At 46.2% G+C, this 12682-nt stretch overlaps 1 protein-coding gene across 1 annotated transcript; it reads left to right on the top strand.

Annotated features, from left to right (window-relative positions):
• Positions 1-10320: 10320 nt before the first annotated feature.
• Positions 10321-12540, top strand: LOC103174363 (zinc-binding protein A33-like). The gene is made up of 5 exons (XM_042345229.1): positions 10321-11218; positions 11303-11398; positions 11784-12014; positions 12202-12224; positions 12321-12540. Exons 1-5 carry the CDS (start codon positions 10808-10810, stop codon positions 12460-12462), a joined length of 903 nt encoding a protein of 300 aa, XP_042201163.1. The 5' UTR covers positions 10321-10807; the 3' UTR covers positions 12463-12540.
• Positions 12541-12682: the final 142 nt, after the last annotated feature.

The following is a 12682-nucleotide window of genomic DNA, read 5'->3' as shown; positions in this document are numbered from 1 at the left end:
ACCTGAGCCTGAAACCTAAACCTAAACACTAAATCTAAACCTACCCATAACGCCTAAACCCTAACCCTAACGCTAACCCCTAACCCTAACACTAACACTAACCCTAACCCCTAACCTCTACCCCTAAACCGTAATCCCTATCACTAAACCTAATCCTAAACCTAACCCTAACACTAACCCTCAGCATAACACTAACCCTTACCCCCCCTAATCTTAAACCACCTAACCCTTACCCCTCTAACGCTATCCCTAACCCTAACACTCACCCAAATCCTAACACTAAACCATAACCCTAACCCTAACCATAACCCCTAAACCTAACCCATAACCTCTAACCCTAGCCCTAACCATGAACCCCTAACCTTAACCAAAAGCCTAACCATAACCATAACCCTAAACCTAACCCCTAAACCTAACCCCTAATTCTAACGCCTTACCCCTAACACCTAACCCTAACCTCTAAACCTAACGCTAAACCATAACCCTAACTCCTAACGCTAACCCTAACCCTAAACCGTAAACCTAACCCTACCCATAACAAATAAAGACTAACCCTAACGCTAACCTATAACCCTAACCCTAACCGATAACCCCTACCCCTAAACCCTCACCACTATTCCTAAGCCTAACCCTAAGCCTAACCCTAAACATAAACCTAACCCTAACCATAACTCTGACCCTGAGACTAACCCTAAACATTACCCCGCCTAACATTAAACCCCCTAAACCTTACCCCCCTAAACCTAACACTTTCCCTAACCCTAACCTTAATTCTAAACGCTAATCGCTAACCCTAAACCCTAACCCTAAACTTACCACTAACGCCTAACGCCTAACACTAACCTCGAAACCTAACCATAGTCCTAACACTAAACACTAAACACTAACCCAAACCTAACACTAACCCTTACCCCTAACCCATAACCCCTAACGCTAACCCTATACCCTAACCCTAAACTCTAACCTCTAAACCTAATGCTAACACCTAACCATAACCCCAAACGCTAACCCTAACACGAACCCTCACCCCTAACGCCTAACCCTAACATTAATCCTAAAACTAGGCATAACCCTAACCCTAACCCTCAATCCTAACCCCTAACCATACATCTAACGCTACCCCTAACCCCTAAACATAAACCCTAAACTCTAACCTTAAACCCTAAACCCTAACCTTAACCCCTAAAGCTAGCCCTAAACCCTCACCCTAAACCCTAACCACTAAACCTCTAACCCTAACCCATAAGCCTAAGCCTAAACGCTAACCCTAACCCTAACCCTAACGCTCACCCTAAACACCTAACACCTAACACTAAACCCTGAATCCTAAATCCTAACCCTAACCCTAAACCCTAAACTCTAAACCTCTAAACCTAACCCCTAACCTTAATCCTAAACCCGAAACCCGAAACCCTAGACCCGAAACCCTAACCCTAAAACCTAACCCTAACCCCTAAACACTGACCCCTAACCCTAACACAATACCCTAACCCGTAACCCTAAACTTAAACGCTTGACGCTCACCCTAACCCTAATCTCCTAACCTTAACACTAACCCTCAGATCCTATCCCTAACCCGAACCCTAACCATTAACACTAACGCTAATCTCCACACCCACACCCACACTCACCCATAAACAAACCCAAACCCTAAACCTAAACCTAAACCTAACGCTCACCGTCAACCTAACCCAACCCAACCCAACCTAAACATAACCCAACCCTAACCCTAACCCTAACCATAACCATAACCATAACCCTAAACCTAACCCTAACCCTAACCCTAACCCTAACCCAACCCAAATCCTAAACGTAAACAATAACCCTAACCCTAACCGTAACACTAATCTTAACTCTAAACCCTGACCCTAACCCTAACCCTAACGCCTACACCATAACCCTCACTTCTAAACCTAAGCCCTCACTCTAACACAAAAAGATAAACACTAACCTTAAACCTAAACCTAAACCCTAACCTCTAAACCGCTAAACCTCCAAAGCTAACCCCTAACCCTAACCTTAAATCCTCACCCTAAACCCGAACACGAAATGCTAAGCCTAAAACCTGACCCTAAACCGTAAACCTAAACCGTAACCCTAACCCTAAACCTAAACCGACCCATAACGCCTAACCCTAACCCTAACGCTAACCACTAACCCTAACCCTAAGCCTAACCCCTAACCCCTACCACTAAACCGTAATCCCTATCCCTAAGCCTAACCCTAAACCAAAGCCTAACCCTAAACATAACCCTAACCCTAACCATAACACTAACCCTCAGACTAAACCTAACCATTACCACCCCTAACATTAAACTCCCTAAACCTTACCCCCCTAAACCTAACCCTAACCCTAAACCTAACCCTTAACCTAACCCTAACCTTAATTCCAAACCCTAATCCCTAACCCTAAACCCTAACCCTAACCTTACCCCTAACGCCTAACGCCAAACACTAACCTCTAAACCTAACCATAACCCTAACACTAAACCCTAAACACGAACCCTACCGTAACCTTAACCCCAACACCTAACCCCTAACCCCTAACACCTAACGCTAACCCTATATACTAACCCTAAACTCTAACCTCTAAACCTAATGCTAACCCCTAAACTTAAACCCAAACGCTAACCCTAACACTAACCCTCACCCCTAACGCCTAACCCTAACCCTAAACCTAAGCCTAACCTTACCCGTAACCCCTACTACCCTACCAACTCTAACCCAAACCTAACCATACCTTAACCTAACCTCTAAACTTCTAACCTAACCCTAACCCGAACCATCAACACTAAAACCGTAAGCCTAAACCCTAAACCAAAACCCTAACCCTAACCACTAACCCTAACCCTAAACACTTAACACTCACCATAACCCTAACCACCTAACCTTAACCCTAACACTCAGATGCGATCCCTAACACAAACCCCTAAACCGTACCCCTAAACCGTAATCCTATCCCTAAGCCTAAACCTAACCCTAAACCAAAGCCTAACGCTAAACATAACCCTAACCCTAACCATAACACTAACCTTCAGACTAAAGCTAACCATTACAACCCTAACAATAAACCCCCTAAACCTTACCCCCCTAAACCTAACCCTAACCCTCACCCTTAACTAACACTAACCTTAACTCTAAACCCTAACCCCTCACCTTAAACCCTAACCCTAACCCTAACCCTAACCCCAACCCCTAACCCCTAACCCTAAACCCCTAACGCTAACCCTATACGCTAACCGTAAACTCTAACCTCTAAACCTAATGCTAACAACTAACCATAACCCAAAACGCTAACCCTAACACTAACCCTCACCCCTAACGCCTAACCCTAGCCCTAAACCTAAATCTAAGCCTAACCCTAAACCTAACCCTAACACTCACCCCTAACCCCTAACCCTACATCCAACCCTACCCCTAAACCCTAAACATAAACCCTAAACTCTAACCCTAAACCCTAAGCCCTACCCCTAACATCTAAACCATAAAGCTAGCCCTAACCCATAACCCTAAACCCTAACAATTAAATCTCTAACCCTAACACATAACCCTGAGCCTATACCCTAACCCTAATCCTTAAACTTAATCCCTTACCCTAAACCCTGAATCCTAAACCCTAAACTTAACCCTAAACCCTAAACTCTAAACCTCAAAACCTAACACATAACCTTAACCCTAAACCCTAAACCCTAACACTAAACCCTAACCGGAAACACTAACACTAAAACCTAACCCTAACTCCTAAACACTGAACCCTAACCCTAACCACTAACCCTAACCCTAAACACTTAACACTCACCATAACCCTAACCACCTAACCTTAACACTAACACTCAGATGCGATCCCTAACACAAACCCCTAAACCGTACCCCTAAACCGTAATCCTATCCCTAAGCCTAAACCTAACCCTAAACCAAAGCCTAACGCTAAACATAACCCTAACCCTAACCATAACACTAACCCTCAGACTAAAGCTAACCATTACAACCCTAACAATAAACCCCCTAAACCTTACCCCCCTAAACCTAACCCTAACCCTCACCCTTAACCTAACACTAACCTTAACTCTAAACCCTAACCCCTAACCTTAAACCCTAACCCTAACCCTAACCCTAACCCCAACCCCTAACCCCTAACCCTAAACCCCTAACGCTAACCCTATACCCTAACCGTAAACTCTAACCTCTAAACCTAATGCTAACAACTAACCATAACCCAAAACGCTAACCCTAACACTAACCCTCACCCCTAACGCCTAACCCTAGCCCTAACCCTAAATCTAAGCCTAACCCTAAACCTAACCCTAACACTCACCCCTAACCCCTAACCCTACATCCAACCCTACCCCTAAACCCTAAACATAAACCCTAAACTCTAACCCTAAACCCTAAGCCCTACCCCTAACATCTAAACCATAAAGCTAGCCCTAACCCATAACCCTAAACCCTAACAATTAAATCTCTAACCCTAACCCATAACCCTGAGCCTATACCCTAACCCTAATCCTCAAACTTAATCCCTTACCCTAAACCCTGAATCCTAAACCCTAAACTTAACCCTAAACACTAAACTCTAAACCTCTAAACCTAACACCAAACCTTAACCCTAAACCCTAAACCCTAACACTAAACCCTAACCCGAAACACTAACCCTAAAACCTAACCCAAACCCCTAAACGCTGACCCCTAACCTTAACCCCTAAACCTAACCCCAAACACTTAACCCTCACCCTAACCATAACCACCTAACCTTAACACTAACACTCAGATCCTATCCCAAACCCGAACCCTAACCACTAACAATAATCCTAACCCTAATCTCCACACCCACACCCACACTCACCCAAACACAAACACAAACCCTAAACCTAAACCTAACGCTCACCCTCAAACTAACCCAACCCAACCCAACCTAACCATAACCCAACCCTAACCGTAACCATAACCATAACCCTAAACCAACCCAACCAAACCAGGGATCCAGCCCCACCATCACCTGGACACAGGGTCAGGGAATCAGCCCCGTGTCACCCTGTGACTGTGTCTCTCTGTCTGTGTGTGTCTCCGTAGCTCTGTCTGTTCTGGGTATCTGTCTCTCTGTGTGTCTGTACCTCTGTCTGTGTTTCTCTGTCTCTGTACCTGTGTCTGTCTCTCTGTGTCTCTGTACCTGTGTCTGTATCTCTGTGTGTCTGTACTTCTGTCTGTGTCTCTCTGTGTGTCAGTACATGTATCTGTGTCTCTCTCTGTATCAGTACATGTATCTGTGTCTCTCTGTGTGTCAGTACCTGTGTCTGTGTCTCTCTGTGTGTCGGTACCTGTGTCTGTCTCTCTGTGTATCTGTACCTGTGTCTGTGTCTCTATGTTTGTCAGTACATGTATCTGTGTCTCTTTGTGTCAGTACTTGTGTCTGTGTCTCTGTGTCTCTGTACCTGTGTCTGTCTCTCTCTATGTGTCAGTACCTGTATCTGTGTGTCTGTACATGTGTCTGTGTCTCTCTGTGTGTCAGTACCTGTATCTGTGTATCTGTACATGTGTCTGTGTCTCTCTGTGTGTCTGTACCTATGTCTGTCTCTCCCTTTGTGTCTGTACCTGTTTTTCTGTCTCTCTGTGTGTCAGTACTTGTATCTGTTTCTCTCTGTGTCTCTGTACCTGTGTCTGTCTCTCTGTGTGTGTCTGTAGCTGTGTCTGTCTCTCTCTGTATATCTGGACCTGTTTCTGTGTCTCTCTTTGTGTCTGTACCAGTATCTGTGTCTCTCTATGTGTCAGTACCTGTATCTGTGTGTCTGTACATGTGTCTGTGTCTCTCTGTGTGTCTGTACCTATGTCTGTCTCTCCCTTTGTGTCTGTACCTGTTTTTCTGTCTCTCTGTGTGTCTGTACATGTATCTGTGTCTCTCTGTGTGTCAGTACTTGTGTCTGTTTCTCTCTGTGTCTCTCTACCTGTGTCTGTCTCTCTCTGTGTGTCTGTAGCTATGTCTGTCTCTCTCTGTATGTCTGGACCTGTTTATGTGTCTCTCTTTGTGTCTGTACCTGTGTCTGTGTCTCTCTATGTGTCAGTACCTGTATCTGTGTGTCTGTACATGTGTCTGTGTCTCTCTGTGTGTCAGTACCTGTATCTGTGTATCTGTACATGTGTCTGTGTCTCTCTGTGTGTCTGTACCTATGTCTGTCTCTCCCTTTGTGTCTGTACCTGTTTTTGTGTCTCTCTGTGTGTCTGTACCTGTTTTTGTGTCTCTGTGTGTCTGGCCCTTTGCATGTGTCTCTCTGTGTGTCTTTCCTATGTTTGTGTCTCTCTGTGTATCTGTACATGTGTGTGTGCCTCTCTGTGTGACAGTAGATATATTTGTGTCACTCTGTGTATCTGTACCTGTGTGTGTGTTTCTCCCTTTTTGTCTGTACCTGTTTTTGTGTCTCTCTGTGTGTCTGGACCTGTGTATGTGTCTCTCCGAGTGTCTGTGTCTATGTTTGTGTCTCTTTGTGTATCTGTACCTGTGTGTGTGTGTGGCCCTTTGTGTCTGTACCTGTTTGTGCGTCTCTCTGTGTGTCTGTCCCTGTTTTTTTGTCTCTCTGTGGGTCTGGACCTGTGTGTGTGTCTCACTGTGTGTGAGTGACTGTGCGTGTCTCTCTCTGCCTGTGTATGTCTCTCTCTGTCTGTGTCTCTCTGTACGTCTGTACCTGTGTGTGTCTCTCTGCCTGTGTTTGTCTCTGCGGTGCTGTCTGTGGTGTCTGCCCGTGTGTATCTCTCTATCTCTCAGCCCGTCTGTGTCTCTCTCTCTCTGTCTGTCTGTGCGCCTCCGGTGACTGATCGACACTCTCAGGTCCTGCCGATGAGCCGGGCCGGGCTGTGCCGCTATCAGCAGTGAGTGCCCCAGGATACTGTGATCCCTCCGGGCTCAGGAACCGGGGACGAGAGACCGTCACAGAGGCTCCATTCCCACAGTCGTTGACAAGCTGCAAGTCAAGTCCACTGAGACCCTGTTAACCTGCCCTCAAGGAGAAGAAGGAATTTTACTAAGACAATTGTGGGATGTTACACAGAACAGCAAAGTGCTACAACACTTTAATATTCCTTTATTGGAACACACGTTAACATACAGTGAATATTTATACACCTCAACTACACAACAGCCGTCAGGAGAGATCTTGCAATGTATGTTTGATCTTTTGACAATATTCTTGAGTGTTGGTCAAAGGTTTCTTTGATAACAAGGAAGGGAGAGCAATACAAGTTAATCATTATTTCATTGGAACTGGTACTTTTCGAACTTGCAACACTTTTACGAGCTGTTTAATGACTTACTGGAAACATGGTGCGGTCTTATATATCACCTGTTGTGTCAGTGTTTCACAGCTCCTCTTGATTTATTGTGTATCAGCAATAGGAGAAGCTGCTCTGTGGAGCTGTCTGGTTTATGCCAAACATGTCACCTTGGGGCCAGTTCAGCTCCAAGCGGAACCCGCTAACCTCCCACCCTTAGTGGGCAAAGGCACATTCAAAGACAAATGGCTTGTGACAGTCGAGATGGAGGTAGGAAAGTAAAGGGATTCAAGATAAGGATATAGGAGCCGGGAGCAAGTTGACATTCTCCATGTCCACCACCCGGTCCACCGTACCATCGACCATTGAGGTTTGATCTTCTCTAAACCCAACATCTGTAACTCTATCCCACAGTCACTTCACATCACTACTTTCCTCACCTCCTGCAAGACCAGTCTCAAGACCCTCCTCTTTGACCAAACATGCCTTTGGCCAACTTCTTATCCCTACCATCACAGCCTTCCATCCCTCCTGATCCCACCTCCAGCTCGTATCCAAATCCCTGACTGTCCAGTGCCTTGGAACGTCCTCCTGACATGAAATGCCCAGGTCAATGTAATTTGCTGTTTCAGAGCAGGGATGGTATGACAGTTTGACGGGGGTCTGAAGCGGGAAACGAAAGGGGTTCAGTTGATTTCGATACCCTCTCACTCATTTTGAAATCAGTTCATGCCATTGCACCTCCCAACCACACCTGCCCGCTGAGACCCCACTGCACCACTCAATGACTATGGCCAGATGGCTCCAACCTCCTGTTTGTCTCTTGTACTATCCGATCACCATCAGTGGTTTTGCTTTCATCCACTAAGACACCCAATTCCGAACGTATCTTCCCCAATGGCTTTAACTTGCTCCCTCTTTCCCCACCTTTAAATCCCGACCAGAAATTCCATGTTTGATTATGTTTATGGTCACAAACCCACTCCCTGTCCTCCAGGCTAAGAGTCAGACTCCACCACTGTCAAGAGCTCTGGTTTACTACCCCGCATAAAGGGCGCTGTGTAAAGGCAACTTTTTCTTGTTGACTTGCTCCATACGATCACGATTGAATCGGAAACCAAGAGACATCAGAACAACACTTGATAGATTTACACAAAATGATTTTTATATACAAATAGTAAAAATAATTATCTATAATCTTCCCATGTAAACGATAAGAGTCAATCTCTTTCTCTCTCTCTTGATCTGTAGACCTGCACCCACACAGCACCCATATCGTTTTTTGGCGAGAGCCTTGGCTTAGGGGAACCTTGAGTATGATTTGGGGTAACATATGGGAATATAGCAAAGTATCCAGTTCAAATCATAGGTGCTACCTGTGTGAAGGTAGTTGTACAAATGTAATCGGTTTTTGAATTATAATTTACGTCTGAGAAGCTTTCCGCTGCGTGTCCAACCAAGACCAACCTATCAGCTCGTGACGGCTTTGCCTCCAGGGATAACAGTTGCTGAATGGGAGAAATCACTGCCTCCATATACTTTTCAGCCCTCCCGGGTCCTGTCGATGAGACAGCCTGGGCTGTGTTGACATCAGCAGTGCCCTGGGACACTGTGGACCAACCTGGCGCAGGAACCGTACTGGAGACGATAACAGAGGTCTGGCTCGATTCCTGAATTCCATCACCGAGCTCCAGATCAGGTACAGATCAGGGAATGGCTGGAGTGATGGGTGTGTGAAACCAGATTGGTGTGAGTAGTGGGTAGAGCGATCTGAATCATTTCAATGTGATGCTGGAGCTCAGGAGAATGGCACAAAGGGCATTGGAAAATCAAAGTGGATGTGACAATAGATATATTTGTCTTATTGGTGTAGACATGGAATCTGGGCCATCGGATCTGATCACAAGAGTGATCAAACTGTAACGCTACTGATTTTATACGGCATCGTTTAGCTGGTGGCAATATTCTTGAATGTTGGTCAAAGATTTCTCTGTTAACCAGGTAATGAGAGCAAAACAAATAAAAAATTATTAGATCTGGTCCTTTTCAGTCTTGCAGCACATTTACAAGCTGTTTAATGACTTAGAGGAAACAATGTGTGGTCTGGTATATCACTGCTGTGTCAATGTTTCTCAGCTCGTCGTGATTTATTGTGTATCAGCAGTAGGAGAACCTTTTCTGTGGAGCTGTCTGGTTTATGCCAAACATGTCACCTTGGGGACAGTTCAGCTCCAAGTAGAACCCGCTAACCTGCCACCCTCAGTGGGCAAAGGCACATTAAAAGACAAGTTGACTGTGACAGTATAGAGGAAGGGAGGAAAGTGAAGGGATTAAAGACAAGAATACAGGAGCTGGGAGCAAATTGGATGAAAGTTCTCCATTACCTGTGGGGAGAGAATGAGGATGTAGAGTTAAACAAGAAAGGAAGGGGATGAGGGTTGTAGGAACCCAGATAGAGAGGTACAGAGTGTGGTTGGGGGAGTGTGGGGCGGGGGCGGTGGTGGATAGTCTGTGTGTGGGGGGTGGGGGATGAAGGGAAAAGAGACCATTGAAGGTTAGAACTGAGATTGTAAAGCACAAGTCATCATTTTATTAAAAAATCAGTGTGAATCCTAGTGTGTTGCGGAAGGAAGGAGGTGGCGTGTGTCGCTTGGGGGAAGGGGAGATTGTGTGGTGGGAGAGGGAGATTGTGTGAGGGGAGACTTTATGGTGGGAGTGAATAGATTGATTGTGGGGGAGGGAGATTGTATCAGGCGAAATTGTGTGGTGAGGGAAGAGATTGTGTGTGGAGGGTGGAGATTGTAACTGGTGGGTGGGCGGTAATGAAAGGTTAGTGAACTTGTGGCAGATGTGGGAATGAGGAGATCTTCTAAAAGTTTTAATTAATCAGAAGATATCAATGAGGAGAGTAAATGCCCAGGAGGCCCCTCCCCGATAGGGAATATCCAAATGTTCAGGAGACGGATCGGGATTATTGGTCTCAGGGTCTATTCCTGGTTCGATATTTACTGGTAATCTTAAACTCTCCCACTGACTCCTCACCTGATTGGACCTGTTGTTTGGTGAACTTTGGTCCATTTCCACATCAAACATTTCCTTAGTCCAAATCTCGGTGGTTGCTCACAATCCTGAATCCCCACGTGAAGCCGTGTGAATCAGAGTGAAGTGAACTCTGTCACAGGGCGGGACACACACAGCATAAATACCCGGAGCCTGAAGGAGTTTGGAACAGATAGACTCCGGGTGACCAGGACTTCTAGACATCAGGTTCAGGCACTGATCGAGAAGCTCAACTGCGTCGTTTGTCTGGAATTCTCTAAGGTTCCTGTTTGCCTCGATTGCGGCCACAAATATTGTCGGTCCTGTATCACCGGGAGACGGGAATAGCAGGGAAAATCCTCCCGTCCGGAATATCGCCAAGTTACTGCAAAGAGGAACCTCAAGGTCAATTGGGCTCCCCCCGACGGCGGCAAAAACGGTGACCCTCTGAGGATCTGTCGTGTGACGGATTGATGAGGAGGGATCCCTCAGCCGTGACCTGTGTATCAAAATGGCTTCCAGACTCCAGGCTGAGAGCTGGACCGAGGAGCTAAACTGTGCCATTTGTCTGGAGTTCTTCACTGATCCTGTTAGTCTGGACTGCGGCCACAACTTCTGTCGCTCCTGTGTCGCCGGGAGCTGGGAAAAGCAGGAGAAAAACTCCTGTCCGGTATGTCGCAAAGTTACTGTGGAGAGGAACCTCCAGGTCAATGGGGCTCTGGCCAAAATGGTGGAGAAAGCTCGTGAATTCAGTCTGGACCCGACACAGACGGCAGTTAAACGTCAGTATGAGAAACACCGGGAGGACCAGAAGCTGTTCTGTGAAGATGACAAGAAATTGATCTGTTCCATTTGCAGAGATGCGATAGAGCACAGAGGTCACAGCTTTCTGCCCATTGACGAAGCGGCTGAAATCTACAAGGTACCGAGACCCTCACGAGGGATTCATTCCGTTTCCACGTCAGATTTTCTCCTCAAACACTGTTATTCTGTGCGTTTATTCCAGGATCAAGTGAAGTCCTCCATAGCTTCTCTCACACAGAGGAAGGAAACTGCTCTACAAACTGAAGCTAAACAGAGAGAAAAGATTTCACAAGTTAAGGTAAGTTGTGTCGGGGCTGATGTCTGTCAGTGTGTCTCTGGTTACTGTGTGTACACGAAGTGATGTCTCAGTGTCTTTGGTTACTGTGTGTACACGGTGGGATGTCTACGGTCTCTGGTTAATGTGTGTACACGGTGGGATGTCTCGGTGTCTCTGGTTACTGTGTGTACACGGTGGGATGTCTCAGGTCTCTGGTTACTGTGTGTACACGGTGTGATGTCTCAGGTCTCTGGTTACTGTGTGTACACGGTGGGATGTCTCAGGTCTCTGGTTACTGTGTGTACACGGTGGGATGTCTCAGTGTCTCTGGTTACTGTGTGTACACGGTGGGACGTCTCAAGTCTCTGGTTACTGTGTGTAATGGTTGGATGTCTGATATTTTCAGGAACAGGTGAAGAGTGTGCAGACTCACGTCACGGCTAAGTTTGCTAAACTGCACCAGAGTCTGACTGACAGAGAGCAGCGAGTGATGGGGGATCTCAGACAGCGAGAGGAGGAGATTCTAAAGCGAATGAAGACAAATCTGCGAGAGGTTCAGGGAAAGTTAGAGTCGGTGGAGCAAGAACTCTCCGAGTTACAGACACAGATTGGGAAAGACGCTCTCACCTTCCTGCAGGTAAAGAGATGATATTATAATGCAGTTCAGTCACAGTTACACACAGTCGGGATCCGACAAACTAATTGTGATTGACAAAGAGATCAGAGATTGAATTGGGATGTGGGAGACGCTGTACACATGTAATCTGTTGTTGTTGTTGGTGTCTCAGTGTGAGCTGACATCTGTCTGTGTTTGATTTCATTAGGAGGAATCTGCTGCCAACAGAAGTTATGGAATGACCTTTACCAAATATCCCAGAATTGAAGACACAAACCACCCACAAGGTGCAGTTTCACACTATAATGTGATGGCGTCTTGTTTCAGGGTCAGTGACGAGGGGTTTGATCTGTCAGTGTGTGAGGCTGAGCTGCCGGTGGCCAAGTACCAGTGGCCTTTGAAGAACACCGTCTGGAGAGAGATTATAGACAGCGTCAGTCCAGGTACACGTCTCCCATTCTCACCCTGAAGCCGTGTCAATAGCCTTCCATTGACAACACATTCCCCCACACATTCCCTCACAAACACTCCGTCGCACACACACACACCTCACACACAGACACACACACACACCCCTCACACACACGCCACTCAAACACAGCCCTCACACACACACACTGGATCCAAATGGGAGACGCTGTGACTAGATTTCTAATAGATCTTCTGCTGGCGGAGGGTCATGAGGCTGG

Source organism: Callorhinchus milii, unplaced genomic scaffold, assembly GCF_018977255.1.
Source record: "Callorhinchus milii isolate IMCB2004 unplaced genomic scaffold, IMCB_Cmil_1.0 Scaffold36, whole genome shotgun sequence".
Lineage (NCBI taxonomy): Eukaryota > Metazoa > Chordata > Chondrichthyes > Chimaeriformes > Callorhinchidae > Callorhinchus > Callorhinchus milii.
This window is presented reverse-complemented; position numbering and strand designations above follow the sequence as displayed.